Here is a 21,466-nt window from a genome sequence, read left to right on the forward strand (position 1 = left end):
AGGCTTCAAAGTTTGTTGAATGAACATCCATGACACACTTCATACTCACTTGACAGAGGTAACTCTTTAATCTCAGAGCGCCCCTCCCAACTCGCGATCCCCACCTCCCACTCTCTCCCCCACATCAGGGCCGGAGAGTGAGGGCCCCTGGTCCCCACCTTGGGTGGAGGAGGGCCCTGTAAGGCACCTGTGGGGGTGAGGGGAGAGGGACAGGAGCTGGTGTTGCCCTGGATGCAAGGACGGGCTTCAATTGGCAGGAGTTACGGGATGGAACCAGTTCAGTGTCAGACGCAGGGACAAGATCGGGCCATCCCTGAGGAGGGGGCTAGAGGGACCAGTTGTCAGGATTTAGTAAAAAAAAAAAAAAAAAAAGACCTTAGCCCCAGTAGTGTAAAGAACGTAAATTTAAGGCCACAGGCCAATCCTGGGCACGGGAGGAGGGCTTGGCTACACCCCCAGGAGACTGGAGGCAACCAGGTAGAACTCAGGAAAGGTGGGGTGTTTGGTCTAGACCTTAATAAGGTTCGAGCCAATCAAATGGAGGAGCTACCCATTCACCAGACTGAAGTAGAGGGCCACCATCCAATCCTAGGGCCCGACTGTGCTCTTTCATGCATGGGGCCAATGCTGTGCGAGCCAAGTCCTTGTTGCTAGGCCGAAAACAATGGAATCAACCCATTTAGGGCTTAGAACTAGCCACGCCCATCCGGAAGCGAGCCAATCCCTTAATAGAAAGAACCTGTCGCTGGGCAGAAAAAGAGGCGCCAGACCCCACAGGGAAACTAGTTAAGTACCGCTCCTCGGCACCGACGGGGTTGGTGGGCTGGAAGGGCGGCGGCGATTGGCTGGGACTGGTCAATTCTGGCCCCGAGGACGTGGGAGGCCGGTCCCGGATCTGACTCGGATTGGCGGGCCCCGGGGGCGGGGCGGGGGTGTAGTGTGGGACAGGGCGGGCGCCGGGCCAGGAGGTTCCCTCCTTGGGCCTCAGTATTTCCGCTTCAGCTTCTGGAAGTCGCTGGTGTTGAGCCGCGGTCGCGGCAGGTCCCCGAAGACCTGGGTGTCCTCGGCCTCCCGCAGCACCAGGGCGCGCATGCTTGCCGCGATGCGGTCCAGGTCAGGCGAGGAAGGCTGCGGGGACAGCGACACCGTCAGGGGCAGCGCCCGCAGCAGCTCCCACCCCGGCGATCGGCGTCTACACCCTGGGCTCCCCTCCCAGCACTTTTGATCCTGGGATGCCCACGGCCAGAAGGCCCCTCACCTTCACCCCGTCTTGCTCCACGCAAGGCCCGCCTACCCAATTCAAGCACCACCACCTCCAAGGAGCCTTCCTGCCCTTCTCCCCCTCTTGGCCTGTCCCACCACGTTCTAGTTTCTCCTCAGAGTGGAAGTGCTGCCTGTCTGCTGACTATCAGGTTGTGTGCACCCAGGTCTCAAATCTAAGAATCTGGGTTTACGATTCAGTCATGTGCCAATCAGGCCTGTCACCACTAGCTGTCCACAGGGATTTCACCGCCCTGTTGAAAGCTTCAGTCTCCCCCTCTGAAAATCGGGGCAGTAACAGGGTCTGAGAAAATCAGCAGTGACTGCTCAGGAAAGGTGACTTATCATATTGCCGGCACTGTATAGAAAGGACCCCTCTCTGTGTGACCTCCACTCAGGTGGGGTCCTGTCATTGTGCTTACAGCCCCAGCACTTAGGACTACCCCCCTTACAGACTCTGTCACCCTGAGCTGGGCTTCGCCCCAGGAAGAATGGGAAAGGCCACCGATAGAAGCTGGACCTGGGCCTGTTCAGGGACCAGCTCAGAACCCAGCACTAAGGCCTCGAACGTTCAGTTAATTAACTGTGTTTCCACCAGTGGCAAACGGGGACAGCAGCAGCTGATGGACCCTGCCAGTGTGTATGTAAATGAGGACAGAGAGCAGTCATAGGAAAGGAGAACCAGGGGACCAGGGCTTCCTCCCATGGAGCCCAGAGCTCCTTTCCAAAAGGAAGCTAGGTCCCAATGTTAGCTCTTCCCCTTACAGGCTGAGGTCTTGGGGAAGTCACATGTACTCTCGGTGCCTCAGTTTCCCCTCTGCTTCAGGGAGCTTCAGTGATCGGCGACAAGGGCCAACCCAAGCCAGCCCAGGAACTCTACATGTAGGATCATGTTGGAGTAGCAGAGAACAAGAGGGGGTGGGACAAAACCCAGGTGGGGCCAGGAATATTGGGTGTGGGGGTAAAAGGTAATTGGACCCCTTTGAGCCTCAGTTTCCCCTTATGGAGGGGATACCAAAATCCTTGTGACTTGCCAGCAGCACGTATTCTGTAAATGGAGCTGTTCCTGGAAAAGAGAAGGCTTTCTTTACAAGGCACTGGGACCCAGTATAAGGCTGTTAAGAGCTAACATTGCACGTCTCTGGCCCAAGAACCTGCCTCGTGAGGTGGGGGAATGGATTAATCCTGTCAAATGTGGCATCCATGCCTGAGGGCTTCCTGGAGGAGGTGGCTCTGAGCCCTTCCCGCCACCCTCTTCCCCTCTGCCCCTCACCTGCCCATTCTCCTCATCTGATGACCGTGCTTCTGTCCTCTTCTCCTTGAAAGGCCAGACAGGCACGGACACAGGCAGGGACTTGGCATATTGCTGTGTGGGCAGGGCTGAGACCGGGGGCACTGAGTAGGCTGGGGGGCCAGCAGGGGTCTCCTCGCTCAGGCTGCCATCTGAGAGACAGAGTAGAATTCCACGTGTCCCAGCCTCTGTCCCAGCCCCCCACCCCCCACAATAGGAGATGTAGGGAGAGCCTGGGACGCTCACCGTCTGTGCTCTCAGGGTCCGACTCACAGAAGGGGGGCAGGTCCTGAAGCGTGGCATCCTCATCCATCACAAAGAGCCCTGTGGGTGGCATTTGAGGCCCAGACCAGTCAAATCACCTCCACACTCCACACGCCCTGGCCTCCAGCCACTGCTCCCCACTCCATGCATTGGCCAGGCCCTTGCAAGCCTTGGGGGCTTCCAGAACTATTATTCCCACCGCCTCTCCTAATTATCTGTCTGGTCATTGGCAGAAACAAATACAGTTTCTGTCTGTTACACCCTCAGGTGAAAGGAACTGGCTGAACAGGAAATTTGTAAGATCTGTTTGAGATGAACTGACCCAACATACAGGCTGAGAGAAATACAAGACGATTATGATCCCTGTTTGATAAACGGGGACCTGGAGGCCCAGAGGTTAAGCTACTTGCCCGAAGTTTCTCAGCTAGTAGTCGTGTCACGGGGATTTGAAGCTAGGTCTGCTGGCTCTAGAGTCTGTGCCCTTAACCCTATGCAGGTTTTCTCCAGCAACAGGGAGAAAGCCAGCCATTGGCAGTAACAATAACAAACGAATAACTCCTATTAATTGAGCCCCCCCCCCACTCCTACTCACTCTTCAAAGCCCTAATGTTACAGTCTAGTCTCCAGGAAGCATCCAACCTCCAGATCCACCCCCCAAAAAAAAGCCGCCAGTTGCTTCCTTCCGACTTCAGCTGTTGCTTACACCCCTTTAACTCCTATCTTTGTTCTCAGAGGCATTAGGCATCCAAGTTTGGAAACAATCCTTGTTCTGCTCATGCTCCAGCTTAGCACGACCCCTCCCAGCCCCACAGCCTCCACAGCATACAGCCTCATCTCAGGACTCCAGTTCCTTGGCTCAACAGGGAGTCCCTCGAAAAAAGCGCTGGAGTTGGCCTTGGCCCTGCACCTTCCAGCAGAGCTGGCCCTGAGACACAGCGTAAGGAAACTGAGGCTCAGAGAGGGAAAATGACTTGCTCAAGGTCACACAGGCAAGCCATCTCATTTGAGACTCCAGCTTCCACCGAACTCAGGGCTCAGACAAGCAAGTCCCACCCCTTCAGGAAAACCTGCCTTCGAAGCAATTTGCCAAACGGAGAGCCACCCCCATCCCTGCCCTCTGCACCTCTCACCTCCATTATCAATGACGCCCAGCCGTTCTCCAGAGGTTTCTGTCTCTGTCGGCTCATCTTCGTCTTCCTCATCTTCCTCTCTGGCCAGGGTAGGCCGGGGTGGGCTCCGTGCGGGGCTGGATGGCTGTGGTGCTGGTGGGGGGACGGGGGCCCGGGCAGCGGCGGCAGCCCTGTGGGCCAGGGCGATGTCCTGGAGGCAGTGGCGGGCAGCCTCGGCCAGCGCTCCACGGCCATGGGCTGCATAGGCACAGGGGCCTGGGCGGGGTGGCGGGGGTGGCGCAGCAGTCAGCAGCACCAGCTCCGTGCCTGTCTGGGCCCGGAAGCGCTCGGCGGCCCCCACCACGGCCTCCCACAGCTCTTCGGGGCGCCCCGACGCCATCCACGCCCTGCAGGGCAGAGCAGGACAGAGGGGGCTGAGGCTGGGCTGACTGCGCCCCCCCCATCCAGCCCCATGTCCCTGGGTGCCACTCCTATCCTTTCCATTGACCTGTCCCAGCTGAGCTAAGCCTCTTTCCCCAAACCCACTACTCCTGAGAATTCACCCCCATCCACTCAACCCCCCGGCACTGGTCTCTCCTCTTGGCCCTGCCCTGTCCAATAGGGGAGCCACCGGCCACAGGGGACTAAGGAGCACTTAAGATGTAGCGGGTACTAACGGAGATGTGCTGTGTGCGTGAAATCCACCCTGGGTTTTGAAGACTGAGTACAAAAACGTAGGATGTAAAATATCTCATGAGCAATCTGACGGTTGATTACACGTTGGAAATGATGACATTTGAGACACGCTGGCTGAATAAAATATATAGTGAAAATGAACTTCAATCTGTTTTTACTTTTTCAATATGGCCTACGGAAAATTGGAAATTACATGCAAGGCTTCTATTATATTTCTGTGGGTCAGCGCTGCCCTGACCACCATGCCAGCGTCTCCTGGCGCCACCCAGCCTCGTCAGACCAGCACACGGCACCGTGCAGGTCCTTCAGGTCCTTCTACACTTGGCGATGAATCTGCCCCACCCCAACAGCCCCAGGACAAGGTCACAGCCCCTCAGCCTGCAGCACTGGAGGGCCTGTGTGTAGAGCCCGGCCCTGCCCTCACAGCCTTTGACTTCTGAGGCCTGAGGCCGGTCAAGGTGTCCCTGCCCCCATACCTGCACCACTCGTCCTCTATTTACTTGTCGGTCTTTCCCTCACCCCTAAATAGGGTCAGCCCCTTCTTGTCCCATGGGCTCCAACATCGGAGTGAGCCCCATTCTTGGACATCTCTCTCTGGGGAATACTTTCTGGAACCATCTCCCCAGCCAGTGTGGGAGTCCCTGAGTCAGGCCTGCTGGGTTCCTCTCTGAGCCCAGTACGTGGCAGGCCTCAGAGCGGGGCTGAGCGAAAAATGACGTGCAAGCTGCTGTCTGCACCTGGACTCCATGCACCCTGGAAGCTTTTGTCCTTCCTACAAGACTGTTCCGGCACTTCCCCTGGAAGTCCTCCCTGATGCCCCAGGTTGGCGGTGCCTTCCTTAGACCCACAATGCCCTGGGCTACCTCCAGTAGAGCTCACGTCACTTTAGCTTCTAGCAGTTGCACCTCTGCTTCCTCTATCCAACTGTGAGCAAACCAAGGCCAGGGATCTGTGTCCCCGGGACAGGTCTATAAGCAGACAATCTGCTGGACACATCTCCTTCCGAGGTGGGAAGAGCAAAGAGCACATGGGCTGGCTTCCTGCCCTGTCTCAAACCTTCTGTGTGACCTGGGCCACTCACTGGCCCTCTCTGAGCCTTTCTTCCCCTATAAACCAGAGTGGTTGAGCCAGGGCTGCTGGGCAGTTGAGGAGCCTCCTGGGGAAAGAAGCAAGCACACCATCACTGGAGGGATTCAAGCGGGGCTGTGATCCAGCTCACCGGGGTCATAGTAGTTTGATTTCCATTCACAGGCCTTTTGGGACTCACAGTCAGAGACGCCAGTGCCTGCTGAGCACCTATTCTCTGCATCTCTCATCTCACCTCCTACCTGACCCACCAATGTGGGAGCTGTCACCTCACAAATAAGACAACCAGAGCACAGGCCCTTGCCGCAAACCACACGCAGTGACAACGCAAACAGCACCTTTCCTGACAGACCCCATGGCAAGTTCATCCCACACCTCCCACATGCCCGGCAGGGACTTAAGTGTGTCAACATTCTCGTCACCAGCCCCGTGAGGGAGGAGCTGTTACCGCCCCATTTCACTGTTGTAACTGAGACCCAGGGAGGGTCAAGATCTTGACCAGGGTCCGACAGCTGGAGAGGAAAGCGGGGGACCTGCATCTGGCAGCCTGTTGTGAATTCCAAACGGCTTCCTACCTACCTCGTGAGGAAAGATTTATGATCACCTAGTCCAGATGGGGAAAGTGAGGCTCAAAGAGCTTAAGGCACTGGCCCAAAGGTACACAGCGAGAAAGGGCCGAAGTGAGGCTGAAATTGCTGTCAGCCCGACTCCAAAACCAGACAGAAGTGGGAGTTGCTCAAGGTCTCACAGCTCGGTGGGTCATCCCCATCTGATGGAGGAGGAAACTGAAGCTCAGGGCAAGGCGATGAGTGGTCCAAGCTCACACACCGGACAGTACTGGGCCTGGGGCTCTCACTGCTTTGGGACACCAGGATGAAACTCCTCTCTGTCCTAGATCTTAGAGTAGCCAGACAGTTGCAAAGAGCGAAGTGAGACCGAGTGGGAGTAAGGGTCCCCCCGCCTCAGACAGCATGGGCAAAGGGAAGGAGGGCAACTCACACAGACCTCTCCGCCAAAGCCTGGGGGCTCCCTGGACTCAGTCACCCAAGAGGAGAGGAACCAAGATCTGGGGAGTCTCCCTTCTCTGCAGCTTCTGTTGGAAGCCCTGTATCCTCCAAAGACCTGAGAAATGGAGGACCCCCGGCCCCAAATGGAGGAGTTTAAGATGAAGAGGAGAGGGAAACAATGGTGAGACCTGTCCCCCACAGGAGGGGTAAGGAGAGCTGAGTGGCCTCTACAGATGAAGTGAGGAAACTGACTCCAGGAAGAGGTGAGGAAAGGAAAAGTCCCCCAAGGAAGGAGGGATGCTAGTGAAGCCCCCTTCCAAACACCTGTCAAACTGAACGTGCCCCGGCTCCCGGGTGGGCTGAACTGGAGGACGCACCCGCAGCCGGGGGTGAACGTCTGAGGTCTCTCCACCTCTCAGAGACCTACCCCACCTCTCCCGGGGACCAGCAAAGACCCTCTTCTCTGGAAAGAAAACAGGAAATCCTGCCCAGGTGGGGAGCATAACCGGAAGTCCCGCCTTTAGACGGTTGAGGGGCGCACCAGGGTCCCCCAAGCAACCCTCCGACCCTATGGACACGGTCCACAGTCAAAGTAAGGATCCTAATGGGTCTAGAGGCCGGAAGGTAAGGCTGTCTAGGTTTTGCCTCGGGTCAGACACAACGGTTCCCGCCAGCGATCCCTTTCCAGCGCTCAGCGTACGGTCGCTGGGCGATCTCTTCCCTTTCATCTACGCAGGCCATACCCCTCTCGCTAGCGGTTCGCCCTCCCAGCGCCCCTCTCCTCCGGACCGCCAAGTCCTCCCCACACCGTGGTTCACAACGCCGCCTCCACTCACGTGCCCGTAGCCAGCATGGCCGAACCGGCGCCGTCGCCGCCCTCAAGAGACATGGCGGCGAATTGCGTCACTTCCCTGCGGCTGGCCCGCCTCCACTCTGCACACTCCGCCTCCCTTATCGGGCGCCCGATACAAAGATGGCGGCTACAGGAGCTTCACCGGATCAGTGGGCCAATGGTGACAGCAGGGTGACCATAAGAAAGATGGGGAAATGCTTCAGTTTGTTCGGAAACAAACCTAGATCGTTTCGATTTGACCCCAAGAAATATGGCCACCTTGCACATACACATTCAGGATCACAGTAAACTAAGGCAAGCGACTTGACGTCCCTCATTTATAATCAACCTCTTCCACATAAGTGAAGAAAAGCAGTGCCCGTTGATGACATGGCAGCCAGCCTGGCATCATTTGCCCTTAACGTATATGGACTCTTCAGCCTATCCCCTTTCAGCACCAAGACTGGCAAAGATCCAACATGGCAGCCTTTCTTGCTTCGGTTTGCCCAACTTCAATATGGTGTCTCAGACCGCTTTCTTTCGACAGTGACTCATGAATTGGTCTGGGACCGCTTCGTTCCTGGGGATACTGACGGCTACATCCCGTTAACCCGAGTTCTTCAGCGCCCCTTTTGCTGTACAGCTTCTCTCAACGTTGTTTTCCTCTCTCCGTTTCTCTTTTCCAGGACCGTGCCATCGCGCTCCGCAGAGCGACAGAACTGCCCCGCGTTGACATGGCCGCAGCTAACCCGCTTTAGTCGTGCCCTCAAGCAAAAGGGCATCTATTGGGCTTCGATGCCAGTATACAATATGGAGAAAGTAGTAGGCGTTTCGAAGCGTTTGGGTGGAGCGTTTCGAAGCGAGGGGGTGGAGCGTTTGGGTGGAGCGTTTCGAAGCGAGGGGGTGGAGCTCGTGGACCCGCCTCCTTGTTTACTTCGTGGAAAGGATGGTATCACTGCGCTTGCGCACCTTCGCTGGTCTCCACCTTTAGAGTCTGCGCCACATGACTTAAACCCTCGTGGTTCAACTTGGGCCACCCCATTCTGAAAGATGGTTACACCCACTCCTGTTCTAGAACAGGCAAGGGCGCTACCACTGTCCGGGCTTGAGGGGGGGTCTCCTATCCGGATATGACAGCATGTTGACCCGGAAAAGGAGGGACCCGGGGCAGTGGGGCCTGGACCGCGGCTATGGAGGGAGCCGGTTACAGGGTGAGTACTAAGTACGCACTTTCGCTTCTGTCTGTAATGGAACGCCCCCCTCCTACAGTGGTCTGCTTTTCCCCCAGGTCGTGCCAGAGCTCTCGGAGCCAGGCCGATCCTTAGCTAACACACCATTCCCTGGTGACGCGCTGTCACCCTGGCTTCCACTGCCCTAAGGAAGACCCATACCTTTTGGCCCCGCCCCCTGAGCTGCTGAGATACTCTTATGGGCCCCGCCCCTTTTATAACACAGTTCCCTACTCCTTCTCCCCTCTCTCCTTCCATCGCCCAGTATCCGGACGGACGCCTGGCTGGTACGCAGCCTTTACTAGTCGCAGTCCCATGCGCTTAGAAAATGGTTCCCCCAGGCCTTGCCCCCTGGGGAATAGCTCTCCCTGGGTCTGCTCCCATTGGCTCCCTCCTGGACCCCGCCCCCTTAGGTGTCTTTCTGCGCTTGGGTCCCGCCCCTCACCGGTTCTTGTCCTCAGGTTGTGTTTGAGAAGGGAGGCGTGTACCTGCACACCAGTGCCAAGAAGCACCAGGACCCGGACTCCCTCATCGCTGGTGTCATCCGTGTTGTGGAGAAGGTGGGCTGAGATGGAACAGAGCGGGATGGAGGTGGCATCTGTAGGAGTATGGTCTGGTTGTTGGCTATGGGACCTTAGGATGATTGCGGGACTGGAGAGAGAGGCGGAGCTTTGTCAGGCTGAGGGTCCAAAATGGGGAAAAAGTTTGGCAATATGGTTTGGGGTGTTAGGACGAGAGCCCTTCTAATCCCTCCTTCCTTCCCTCAGGACAATGATGTCCTCCTGCACTGGGCTCCCTTAGAAGAGGCTGGAGATTCCACCCAAATCCTCTTCTCCAAGAAGGTAGGCTTTTCTTGCTCTGCCTTTCTCCATTTGCCTTTTTTCTAGGTCCAGGCAATGGAAGGCATTTGAAAGAGCTGGGTACAATCCCAGAACTACCCCTTGGGGCAGGTGTGACCCTTGCTGGTTTCGTCTAGTCTGTGAAATGGGGCTGAAGATACCCATTCACAGAAAGAAAGCAGACACCGTGAGGTTCATGGCCATGGGGACAGCTGCCCCTTTGTTTCTTGAGAGAGCCTTGCCAGGACACAGGAGGACAACTCAGCCTGTGGATTTGGGTTCCATGGGCTGTCAGCCCATAAGAACTTGAAGAGCTGTGGCATTTCCTCTGGGGCAGTCCTGCCATCGTGTCCAGAAAGGGAACAGGACCTGACGAGGCGACTCACTATTTTGTCAGTACTCCTTCCTCCCCTGGTACAGGATGTCGCCCTTCTCATGATCAGTTGTCTCCTGAGGCTTCTTGCAATTGCCAGGCCCTGTGCTGGACAGTGCTGGCACCCAGATATGAGTCCAACCCAGACCTTGCCTAAGCCCTCACCCCCATTCTATTTTTGAGAAACAGGCATAATGAGAGGAACCCCCTTTTTCAAGGTCAGAAAAGGTAGGAGGTGTTGGAACTTGGGTTTGAACCCAGATACTCTGATTCTAGAGCTCCGCCTCTTCTTGGGGAAGTAGACATTTGGATTGGGACTCTAAAGATGAGAAGGGGGTAGGAGGATAATTCAGGGATGGTAGGAGGAAGTGTATTGCAGGGCACAGGGGGAAGGAAGTGGGATATCTCTGTGAGGGGTTTGCTGAAAAGGTGATCCTGAAATGCCAGGCCCAGAAGCTTGGACCCTGTCCTAGAGACCCTGGGGAACTATGGGAGGAGAAAGGTGTTGGGGCAGAAAGCCCTCTGGAAAGGTGGCATGTACCATGCTTCCCCGAAAATAAGATCTAGTCAGACAGTCAGCTCTAATGCGTCTTTTGGAGCAAAAATTAATATAAGACCTGGTCTTATTTTACTATAAGACCTGGTCTTATTTTACTATAAGACCAGGTCTTACACGTATTAATTTTTGCTCCAAAAGATGCGTTAGAGCTGATTGTCCATCTAGGTCTTATATTCGGGGAAACACAGTAGGAGATGGACCAAAGGACCAAATAGAGGGAGATTGGAGGCTGGGAGGTCACGGGGAAGGCTGATGTGATGGGCCAGGGAGAGAGGATGAAGCTTCAGCGGGGGCTGTGGGGTTTCAGATGACCTAGTGGGGTACAAATGGAGATTCCAGAACACCCTCTCCCCCGCCCCGGGAGCTGGGGCAGAAGCAACCAGGATTTTGCATTTTTCACCAACCTGGGAGGCAGTCTGAGTGCCTTTCTTGAGAATATTGCTGTCCTCCTTGGCACTCTTATTTTTGAACAACAGAAATCCACGGAGATGGGCTTCAGAATGCCCATATGCATTCACGATACATTCAGCTCCAAGGAACACAAAACTGGACCAACGACACGTTAGGCAAACAAGGTAGACCTCTCATCTCACAAGACCCCCAAGGGGTAATGGGGCAGCTGGCCTTGACTGGTGACGTCAGAGCCTGGACCACTGAGGTTCTACTGTGAGGCCCTAATAGACTTTATTTATTTTTTAACTTTTATTTATTTTAAGTGTGTTTTTCCAGGACCCATCAGCTCCAGGTCAAGTAGTTTTTTCAATCTAGTTGTGGAGGGCACAGCTCACAGTGGCTCATGGGGGGGTCAAACTGGCAACCTTGTTGTTAAGAGCACCGCGCTCTAACCACCTGACCTAACCGGCTGCCCCCCAATAGCCTTTAAATAACTGTTTCAGTTCCAGCCATTGCATCTACCTTTTAAGGCACGAAGAAGGGGGCAAGCAGGGTGCCAATCACATCTGTCCTCATCAGGAAAAATGAGATTGCCTAGAAATCCGCATTGGTTAGGAGTTGCATTTGGCTGTGTGTAACAGAAATAGCAGTAACCGTGGCCTATGCAAGATAGGAGATCATTTCCTTCCTATGGAAAAGCCCAGAAATCAGTAGTACAGTTTCATATATCATCAATGACCCAGTATCCTTCCCTCTTTGCTCTGCCATCCTCTGCATGTCATATCCATCCTCAACACGTGTTCATCCTCAAGGCTGTCTCGTGGTCCAAAAGGACTGCTGGAGCTCCAGCCTTTTGGACTGTTTTTATGCATTCTACTTACGTGTTGCAGGTTGGCTCATTAGCTGTTTGTCATGATTACTCGAGGAAATATGCTGCTAGAGCAGCTACCATCTTAAAAGTCACCATTCCTTGGGCAGAGGGAAAGAGAGCTCTAGAGGTCTTCCCCTGGCGATTACAGTCCATCCTGGAGGTGAGATATCCCAGCCCCTTGGCCAGAACTAGTTGCACAGCTCCACTCAGCCAGTTCAATGAGCTGTGAGCCTGCTATGTGCCTGAGAGGCAAAGATCTGCAGATATTTGTCAGATAGCACTAATGATAACATCAGTGAAACCTTCGAGTTCTTCATGTCACAAATGGACAAGTGTGCCCGCTAGTCCTTGGCCCTCCCCTCATGGCCCTAGTTTATTGCCACAGCTCCAAATACGTTCTCCCTCGACAGCACCCAAAGGGTAGCCTGAACCTGCAGGAGTGTGTTCACTCCTGTAGGTGCCTTTTTATCAGGAATTGCCCTTCCTCAAACATCCCACACATGTCCTCTCAGCTACCACTGGCCAGAGATGGGTCCATAGGCTACTCAGAACTACAGGGAAGGCTTGGAAAGCAAAATATAATATAGAGAGTTCAGCTTCTCTGGTGGGAAGGGCTCTGGAAGCAGCAGCAGAAATGGCTGGGGGTCTTTCCAGCTTCATTGCCCTAATCATGCAGGGTTTGTTGCAGGAGTCACAAAACACTCTGGTAACTTTAAGCAGCAAGGAATTAAATGCAAAGAAGCAGAGACTTATAGGATTTTATTAGCAGGGCTGGAGGGACGGGACTGATGCTCCAGAACTGACCTTCCAGGGGCGGGAGCTGCCACCACTGCCAGTGAGGCAGGCTGTGGTGAATGGGACTGTCATTGAAGCTGTTGAGTTCGCAGCCCCCACAAAGCTAGTGCCTGGGACCTGGAAGACTGAGCTGTCCCCATCGCTGCCCCTCTCCATGTGCAGGAAGATGGAGATGGAGCTGAATCTCCTCCTGGCTCATCAGCCAAACACTGCCAAAGTGGCAGGAAGTTGCCCTCTCCTAATGTCTGCTTTCCAGATCTGAGTGCCTGTAGACTGTCTTCTGCCTGGCACCTCTAGCTGCAAGGGAGCCTGGGAATATAGTTTGCAGCTTTCCAGCCTTTGCCATACAGGAAGGCACACCTGCGCTGTGAATAGACCCACTTGCTGCAGTCTTCACACACTTTGTTCCCTCCCTGTCTTCCTCCATGGCCCGTGGCCAGTATCATCAGTTTTTACTGTACTCTAACCCTCAGCACAGCTTCCCCTGCACGGTTTCCTGAGCTTGGTACAGTAAGAGCAGCCCCTGCTGGGCTCATGCTGGGCACTTAATGTTATTTTCATAACAACCTGTGAGCTAGCTCCCATTTTTTTGTATTGTGATAGAATTCACTTATCATAAAACTCAATTTTATGATAAAATGTAAGATTTTCAAAGTGCACAATTCAGTGGTTTTCAGTATTCACAAGACTTTGCAACCATCCCCAGTGTCCAATTCCAGAACATTTCATCACGCCCAAAAGAAACCCCGTACATGTTAGCAGCCGCTCCTCATTCTCCCTTCTCCCAGCTCCTGGCAATCACTAATCTCCTTCCTGTCTCTGAAGGTTTGCCTATTCCAGACATTTCATATATATATGGAATCATACAACTTGTGGGCCTTTGTGACTGGCTTCTTTTCCTTAGGATGCTTTCAAGGTTCTTCCATGTTGTAGCGGGGATCCGAACTCATTCCTTTTTATTGCTGCCTAATGTCCTATTGTATGGCTCTACCACATTTTGTTATTCATCCGTTTGATGAAGAATGGGTTGTTTCTCCTTCTTGGCTGTCATTTGGTTGCTGTGAACCTTTGTGTATGAGTTTGAGTGGATGTTTATATTCATTTCTCTGGGTTTTACACCATATACACCTAGGCGTGGAATTGCTGGGTCATGTGGTAATTCCGTGTTTGACCTTTTGAGGAACTGCCAGCGGCTCCATTTCCATTCCCACCAGCAATGTGAGAGGTTCCAGTTTCTCCACATGTTCACCAACACTTGTTGTCACTCGTCGTCTTTACTCCAGCCATCCTGGTGGGTTGGAGGGGGGCCTGATCGGTTTTGATTTGAGTTGCCCTAGTGAATATTACTTTAAGCACCCAGACCTCAGGCAGTCTGACAGGAGGACGCCCCTGTCCCCGCTGAAGTACCTGCTGCCCGGGTGGTGGTGCTGTGGTGGAGACTTGGCTTTGAGTCCTGGCCCAGTCCCAGACCTTGGCTGTGCTGGGCAAGTGCTTCAGTTTCCCTCTTGCTTCAACGGGGCTACCTCCTGAGGAGGGCACGTGGCTCCGATCCAGAAACTTTGAATCCACAGCCTCTCTTACTCTTTTCCTTTCTTTCTCCAAGGATGCCAGTGGGGGTGACTCGTGCGCCTCCGAGGAAGAACCGACCTTTGACCCTGGCTATGAACCCGACTGGGCTGTCATTAGCACTGTACGGCCACGGGCCCGCCATGCAGAGCCTATGAGAGGTAGGCCGAGCTGGTGCCCATGGAGGGGCAGGTGAAGATACATCTTACCCTCATTAGTCATGGCTCCCCAGGCTTTGCTGCCCACGGTCAAGATAGCTGCCCAGCACTGGCTTCCAGTCCCAGGAGAGTGGAAGGGGGTGCGTACTACCCCCAGCACAGGTCCAGCATGGCCAGCATCTCCAGGGTTTGCAGCCTTGCTCATGCCACTGGACCCCTTTATTTGCTGTGAATACCCCCACACAAATCCACGCCATGGAGGCGACAGTTACCGGGTGATTCAGGCCATCGCGGAGTCACACGGTGCCGGGGACACCAGAGGCGGAATCTGACCGCTCTTGGGGAAGTCTCCTCTGGAAGAGGCAATGCCAGAGCCTGGCTCTCAGGGACACTTGGAAGTTTTTCCTCCTGGCAGAGAGAACAGCCTGTGCAAGGCCAGTGGCTAGGGGTGCTGGGTGTGGTTAGGAAACCACAGCCTTTCATTTGGCTCCAGTGTGGAGTCTGGAGTGAAGAGAGGATTGGAGGTGAGACAGGCAAGGGACAGGGGAGAGAGTTGAGGAATCCGGTCTTCATCTTGAGGGCCACAGGAAGCTGATTTTGGAGCAGGCACGTGTCCACTGGGCTCCCTTCCCATTTTATTCAGTTGTGTTTCTAAGGAAATGTGAGGTAACTCAGTTCCCATTCGGCAGGGCCTGGGGCTGGCTCGTGGGCGGCTCTCAGGAGATGACTGTGTCCCTCTGGCTTCCCTCATCTCTCCCGACACTGTGCCATCCCCTAGGTGCAGAGCCCAGCTCCCCCCGGGACGCCTGGGCCTTCTCGGTGAGTCTGGGGGAGCTCAAGTCCATCCGCCGGTCCAAGCCGGGCCTCAGCTGGGCCTACCTCGTCCTGGTGACTCAAGCTGGAGGCTCCCTGCCCGCCCTGCACTTCCACCGAGGGGGCACCCGCGCCCTGCTCCGAGTCCTCAGCCGCTATCTGTTGCTGGCCAGGTGAGCCTTCTGCTAGCACTGGGCTTTTGTTCCTCCACAGCTACTACTGGCCCTTCAGGGCTGTCAAAGAAACAACTTGGACTGATCTAAAGGCAACTGACTGGCATGTGTAACCACAAAGTCAAAGGGTACTTTGGTTTCAGGCAGGTGCCAAGTCTCAGGTTGTTAGAGTTGCTCTGTTTCCCTGAGTTTGGATTGTTCTCAGACCCCCAGCAGTCCTGGCTCAGCAGCCCCAGTGCTTCAGAAGCACCTCTTTCCCCACCTTCCAGCAGCATTTCCGGGCTGCTGCCGTTCCTTAGCCCGTTCCTGAAGCATTCACCCTGGCCAGGGAGGTGGAAGGCCCTCATCGGCCAGCCCTGGGGCCCAGCTGTGGTGTCAGGCCCAAGACGAGGGATTCCAAGGGCAGTTGGCACCCTGCAACTGGAAGGGGGTGGGAACAGATGTGGGGCTCTGTGCTGTACCTCAGCAGACCACCTTCCCCCAGCTCCCCACAGGACTCCCGCCTCTACCTCGTCTTCCCCCACGACTCCTCCGCCCTCTCCAACTCCTTCCACCACCTCCAGCTCTTTGACCAGGACAGCTCCAACGTGGTGTCTGTGAGTGCCCAGCCCAGGCCTGGCAGCTGCGGGCAGGGAGGGGGGCCTGCAATGGGCAAGGCAGGAAGGGGTGAAGCTGTGACCGTCCTCTGTCCACAGCGCTTCCTCCAGGACCCCTACTCCACTACCTTCAGCAGCTTCTCCCGCGTGACCAACTTCTTCCGGGGAGCCCTGCAGCCGCACCCAGAGGGGGCCTCCCCCGACCTTCCTCCAGTCCCTGATGACGAGCCCGAACCTGGATTCGAGGTCATATCCTGTGTGAGTATCAGAGTGGGCCCCCCTACTTTCTAGCTGTCACTTTGGGCATGTGACTGCATTTCCCTGGGCTTCAGTTTCCTCCCCTGAACAGTGGGGATAATAACGGCACCACCCTCACCAGTTTGCATGAATGAGTGCAGAAAGTGCTTATAGCTGTGCTCCTGGTGCCTGCTGTTACTGGGGGGCCCTTCCTGACTTAGGGATGACTTTGTCGCTGACCCAAGGAAGGAGGCACTTTCCACCCTGAACATTAACTGTCCTTTGAGCCAAGAAGGGTGCTGAGGTGACTGAGGTGGCCTGGGGTGAGGTTGGGAGCACTGTGGGGTCCCCCACAGACGGGAGCCCGGCAGGCCTGGTTGAGCCCCTGCCCTGGGCTCACTTGCTTGTGTCCTGCAGGTGGAGCTGGGTCCTCGGCCCGCTGTGGAGCGGGCGCCTCCCATCACAGAGGAGGAGTGGGCCCACCACGTGGGCCCTGAGGGCCGCCTGCAGCAAGTCCCTGAGCTGAGAGCCCGGATCTTCTCAGGGGTGAGGTGCTGGGTGGGTGGGGAGGACTGGGCAGGACCAGCAGGTGGCCAGGGGGGCCCTCTGAGCTTCCTGCCTGCTCTGCCCCGCAGGGTCTGAGCCCCGGCCTGAGGCGCGAGGCCTGGAAGTTCCTCCTAGGGTACCTCAGCTGGGAGGGCTCAGCCGAGGAGCACAAGGCCCACGTGCGCAAGAAAACGTGAGTGAGCAGCTGCCGCCCCGGCCTCCCAGGCTCCAGCCTCTGATCTCCCGGCCTCCCAAGTTGGTGGGAGGATTTTGATCAGTCTGTCCCGGTGGCCAGCAAGGCACCCGGCACGTCGCAGGGCCACACATGGGCTTGCTCCCCAGAAAGTTGCGAGCCTGCCACGTGCTGGGCCAACCTGCATACAAGGAAGACGGAGGGACGGGTCAGGTCCCCTCCCCACCTCCATTGCTGTTTGCATCCTGGCGTCATACTGTTTCAGTGTTCAACCACTTTGCCTTCTAAACTGTGGGGCCCAACTCTCCTCATTCCTCATCTATATTGTGCCCCTGCTCTGCGTCCTGGTCCCCAGCCCCAATGCTCTCTGTCCAATGGTGGTGACAGACTTTCAACAAAAGCCCACAGGATGTCCTGTGTCCTGAGAGATGTCATGAGGGGCAGCATGGGGTAAGGGCAGGATGACCAGGTGGCCTGCTTGGGTCTGCTTGGTCAGAGGAGCTCTGAGGCGCTGACTGGGGCTGAGCCCTGAAGGCTGACGAGGTGGTCTCTCCCCCCCTCAGGGACGAGTATTTCCGAATGAAGCTGCAGTGGAAATCAGTGAGTCCTGAGCAGGAGCGGAGGAACTCATTGCTGCATGGATACCGCAGCCTCATCGGTGGGTGGTGTGAGAGGGAGCCCCCTACTCCCCAGGAGTGGGGATGGTATCATCTGCGGGGAGGTGGGGGTGAGCAGGGGTGGTAGTGGCCCAGGGTGGGGCAGGGGGAGGGAGGGAGGAGAGCCAGGCTCTTTGAGTTCAAATCCCAGCTGCAATCTACTACTATTGCACCATGAGATCTCAGCAAGTGATTTTAGCCCTGGGCCTCAGTTTCCCTATCTGTGGATGGTTAGTAACTGTCAGTTTCTGGGAACACGGGACCTCACTCCACAGTGTTCAGATGGTTTCAGGACGGGTCCACGCCTGTCGGGTGTGCTGATGAGCGTGGGGGCTAGTTCCAGTGGCTAGAAGGACAGGCCCCCAGCACCTTTCTCACCTGCATCCTGCACCCTGTTCTCACAGAGAGAGATGTGAGCCGCACAGACCGGAGCAACAAGTTCTACGAGGGTCCGGACAACCCCGGGCTGGGCCTGCTCAACGACATCCTTCTCACCTACTGCATGTATCACTTCGACCTCGGTGCGCCACCAGGGGCCAGGGGGCGGGGCCAGGGGCGGGGCCTGCCCTTGCGTGGTGCTGAGGCCCTGGGCCAGGCCCTGACCCCGTGTCCCCCCAGGCTATGTCCAGGGCATGAGTGACCTCCTCTCCCCGATCCTCTACGTCATTCAGAACGAGGTGGATGCCTTCTGGTGTTTCTGTGGCTTCATGGAGCTTGTGGTAAGGCTCAGGGTGGGGTGGGAGACAGGCCCCCTCCAAAGGATGGGGGTCCAGCCCTTCATGTGGCCCTCCCCCCGCAGCACGGGAACTTTGAGGAGAGTCAGGAGACGATGAAGCGGCAACTCGGGCAGCTCCTGCTGCTCCTTCGGGTGCTGGACCCACCGCTCTGCGACTTCCTGGGTATGTGTCTTGGTGGCAGGGGACAGCGGGGCCACAGATATTGCCAAAGTTTCTGGGAGTGAGTGGCCCTAGACAATGTCCAGGACATTTGGTCCTGATCCAAACAAGAGGAACATTTCAAATAATCCAGAACCCAAAACTTACCTATAAAAGCAGGATTGCAGTTTGGGGCAGAACATCAGCAAATGCAGGTGTGTGTTCACTTCTGTGTGTCCGCCTGCCCCATGGTCTGCTCCCATCAGTCCCGTACTTCTCAGATGAAGGACCTGGGCATGCCTCTGAGCACTTCTTATTTCCACCCAGCTCTTATCTCCACACACCTTGAGTGCAGATGATGAGTTAACTTATTTATGGGCATTTCTTCACTGAAATTAGGCTTTCCGTGGGGGAGGGACACATACTGGCCTCACTTCACTGAAGAAGAAAGCACATGCCATTTCCGGGGACGCTCAGACATTAGCTGCCACTCTTTGTCATTAAAAGTTCTCTAAACCATCACTTTTTTCGACTGCGCGAGTGTTCTGTCCCTCTTAAGGATTTATAAGAATAGATTTGACCTGACCTGCTGACATTTAGGTTATTTGTAGTTTTTCATTGTGATGAATATACTCTGGGTAATTTCTTTAGGTTACATTCCAAGAAGTGAAATTGTGTCTAGGGCAGTACATATTTTTACAGCTTTTGAAATGACTGTCCCTGTCGTTGCTTTCCTGGAAAATTCTGCCAAATTCTGTTTTTGCTAGCAGCATACACGGGTGTCAGTTTCCTCAGGTCTCCACCAGCACTGGGCACTGAATGGATTTTAGTTTTTCGTTGAGCGGGCTGGTCTTACTGCATCTCTCCATGTGAGAGTGGAAAGCATGGGACAGCTCACCTCGTCTGGGGTTGGGAAGGCTGGATGGGGAAGGTTCCTGCTGACATAGCATTCCTGTCTCCGCTCAACGGCCTTCCCACACTGGGCATAAGTTACTTGCCTAGACTGCGGGAGGGCCTCACAGGGTGACTTCTCAGAGCCTCAGTCTGACCACTGGGCACAGTGTGAATTAGAATAGAATTGGCGTTGATCTTGAGCTTGCTCTTTGCTCCCACTGCCCCTCCCCCCATTGTCCTCCTCTAGACTCTCAGGACTCCGGCTCTCTCTGCTTCTGCTTCCGGTGGCTGCTCATCTGGTTCAAGAGGGAATTCCCCTTCCTGGATGTCCTTCGACTGTGGGAGGTGGGCCAGCCAGCTTGGGTGGGAGAACTGGGGGAGGTGGGCAGGGGCAGACCTGGGTGGGACCGCAAGCAGAAGCTGGGCCATGACCCCACCCTCTGCCTCCCTTAGGTGCTGTGGACAGGGCTCCCTGGCCCGAATCTGCACCTGCTCGTGGCCTGTGCCATCCTGGACATGGAGCGGGACACCCTCATGCTTTCCGGCTTCGGCTCCAATGAGATTCTCAAGGTGAGGCCCTGGCCCCTCCCAGTCTCCACCTTTTACCTCCATCCTGACCTGTGCAGACCAGACACAGTAGCTGGATGTGAACTCCACGGAGCCTGGCTCTGAGCCTGTGCCACAGTACCTTGCAGTAGTTGGTATTCAAAATAGGATGGTTGGAAGTGTGGTTAGCTAACCTCTGAGCATGGTGGACATGATATGGGCTTTGTTTTTTCCTACCCCATCCTATCCCTGCCTCCCAGCATGTGGCCCCTGCATGAGTGGGGGTCCTAGTGCTCCCTCAGTAACTTAATGCTGGGTGGGGCCACGGGGTGGAGCTCCGCTCCCCTTCCCTTCGTGGTATCCTGCATCTGGTAAGCCGCCTGGGAGAGTGTGACTTCCCCTGATCCCTTAGCTCCATGAGGAGTCCCAAGAGGGCCAGTCGTGTCTGCCTTCCCTCCATTGTGTCCCCAGAACGAGGCACAGAGTAGGCGCTCAGGCGGTGGTGGTGGAGTGCGTGCAGGCAGGCAGGCCTGACCCACCCCCATTCCATAGCACATCAACGAGCTGACCATGAAGTTGAGTGTGGAGGACGTGCTGACACGAGCTGAGGCCCTCTACCGGCAGCTGACGGCGTGCACGGTGAGTCCCTGACCCTCCCAACAGCTCCCCTCCCCCGCCCCGTCAAACCTCTGATGTTTCCTTCAGCATCCCCCAACCCCACCAGGAGCTGCCCCACAACGTTCAGGAGGTCCTGGGTCTGGTGCCGCCCACAGAGCCCCGCAGCCCCTCACCCCCTGCCTCCCCACTGCCGCTGTCGCCCACCCGGGCCCCTCCAGCCCCGCCGCTCCCCGCGGACACAGCCCCGCAGCCGGACAGCAGCTTGGAGATCCTGCCTGAGGAAGAGGAAGAGGCAGGCACGGACTCCTAACAGCCCCGGGCCGCAGCAGCCTGCCCCGCACAGCACTTTATCCAGCTCGCGCCTCTCCGGGAGGCTGGGGGTGGAGCAGCTAAGAGGGGCGGGGCCTCCCGCCGTGCCTCTCGCGCCCTCCTGATTAGCTGGTTTCATTAACTGACACTTCTCGTGTCCAGCTGGCCTCGTGAAGGGGGAGGAAAGAGGCCGCCACGTTGCCTTGAACCTGGATGGGGAAGGGGTGGTTTGTGGTCCCCTCTGACCGCTCTGTAGAGCAGTGTCTGACCATGTGACCCTGACCGGGCCAATGAGACGTAAGAGGGGGTCCCTTGGGGGTAAGGAGGTGGGGCTTGTGGAGGCAAGGCTCCCTTAACTGCCTTTGTTGGGAGCTTTTGGAAGAGGGAGGATGGGGTGCTGGTGTGCGGCCGTCACCTAACAGCTGTGCGGAGACACATTCCGGACATAACCAAGATGGAAGGGCCTGCAGAGCTGCTCATTCTGGCGACCCTGCCTACCAGCCAGCTTCTTGTTCCGTGAGAAAAATAAACTCGTGTTTAACCCACTGTCGTTCGGGTTTTCTGTGACTTGGCATCAGGCCCCATCGGGCGGGCACTGTGATTACCATTAACCAGTGCTGCTCAGCAGTGTCCGTCCTCACCCAGTGAAGCCCCGCTGCCCTAGCAGAAGGACAGCTTCTGG

At 55.9% G+C, this 21,466-nt stretch overlaps 2 protein-coding genes across 7 annotated transcripts; one reads left to right on the forward strand and one right to left on the reverse strand.

Moving 5' to 3' along the window:
• Positions 1–45: 45 nt before the first annotated feature.
• AKT1S1 (AKT1 substrate 1) lies at positions 46–8,309 on the reverse strand. Of its 5 annotated transcripts, none has more exons than XM_081031227.1 (6): positions 7,550–7,578; positions 4,602–4,734; positions 3,946–4,331; positions 2,798–2,875; positions 2,534–2,703; positions 46–1,128 (listed from the first exon to the last, which is right to left on the reverse strand). In XM_081031227.1, exons 3-6 carry the CDS (start codon positions 4,322–4,324, stop codon positions 985–987), a joined length of 771 nt encoding a protein of 256 aa, XP_080887353.1. In that variant the 5' UTR covers positions 4,325–4,331; positions 4,602–4,734; positions 7,550–7,578; the 3' UTR covers positions 46–984. The 5 variants fall into 5 exon arrangements, with proteins under 5 accessions (XP_080887353.1, XP_080887352.1, XP_080887350.1 ...); XM_081031226.1 differs by lacking the exon at positions 7,550–7,578 and adding an exon at positions 7,457–7,547; XM_081031224.1 differs by lacking the exon at positions 4,602–4,734 and having other exon boundaries at positions 7,550–8,309.
• A 168-nt stretch (positions 8,310–8,477) lies between these two features.
• Positions 8,478–21,330, forward strand: TBC1D17 (TBC1 domain family member 17). Of its 2 annotated transcripts, none has more exons than XM_081030450.1 (17): positions 8,478–8,756; positions 9,236–9,334; positions 9,542–9,616; positions 14,208–14,331; positions 15,107–15,314; positions 15,799–15,910; positions 16,010–16,168; positions 16,565–16,693; positions 16,783–16,886; positions 17,450–17,544; positions 17,947–18,063; positions 18,161–18,261; positions 18,342–18,441; positions 19,559–19,656; positions 19,765–19,881; positions 20,410–20,496; positions 20,582–21,330. In XM_081030450.1, the coding sequence occupies exons 1-17, from the start codon at positions 8,736–8,738 to the stop codon at positions 20,783–20,785; spliced, it is 1,950 nt and encodes a 649-aa protein (XP_080886576.1). In that variant the 5' UTR covers positions 8,478–8,735; the 3' UTR covers positions 20,786–21,330. The 2 variants fall into 2 exon arrangements, with proteins under 2 accessions (XP_080886576.1, XP_080886577.1); XM_081030451.1 differs by having other exon boundaries at positions 8,483–8,756; positions 20,563–21,330.
• Positions 21,331–21,466: the final 136 nt, after the last annotated feature.

This window comes from Rhinolophus hipposideros (genome assembly GCF_964194185.1).
Source record: "Rhinolophus hipposideros genome assembly, chromosome: 21".
In the NCBI taxonomy this organism is placed as follows: Eukaryota; Metazoa; Chordata; class Mammalia; order Chiroptera; family Rhinolophidae; genus Rhinolophus; species Rhinolophus hipposideros.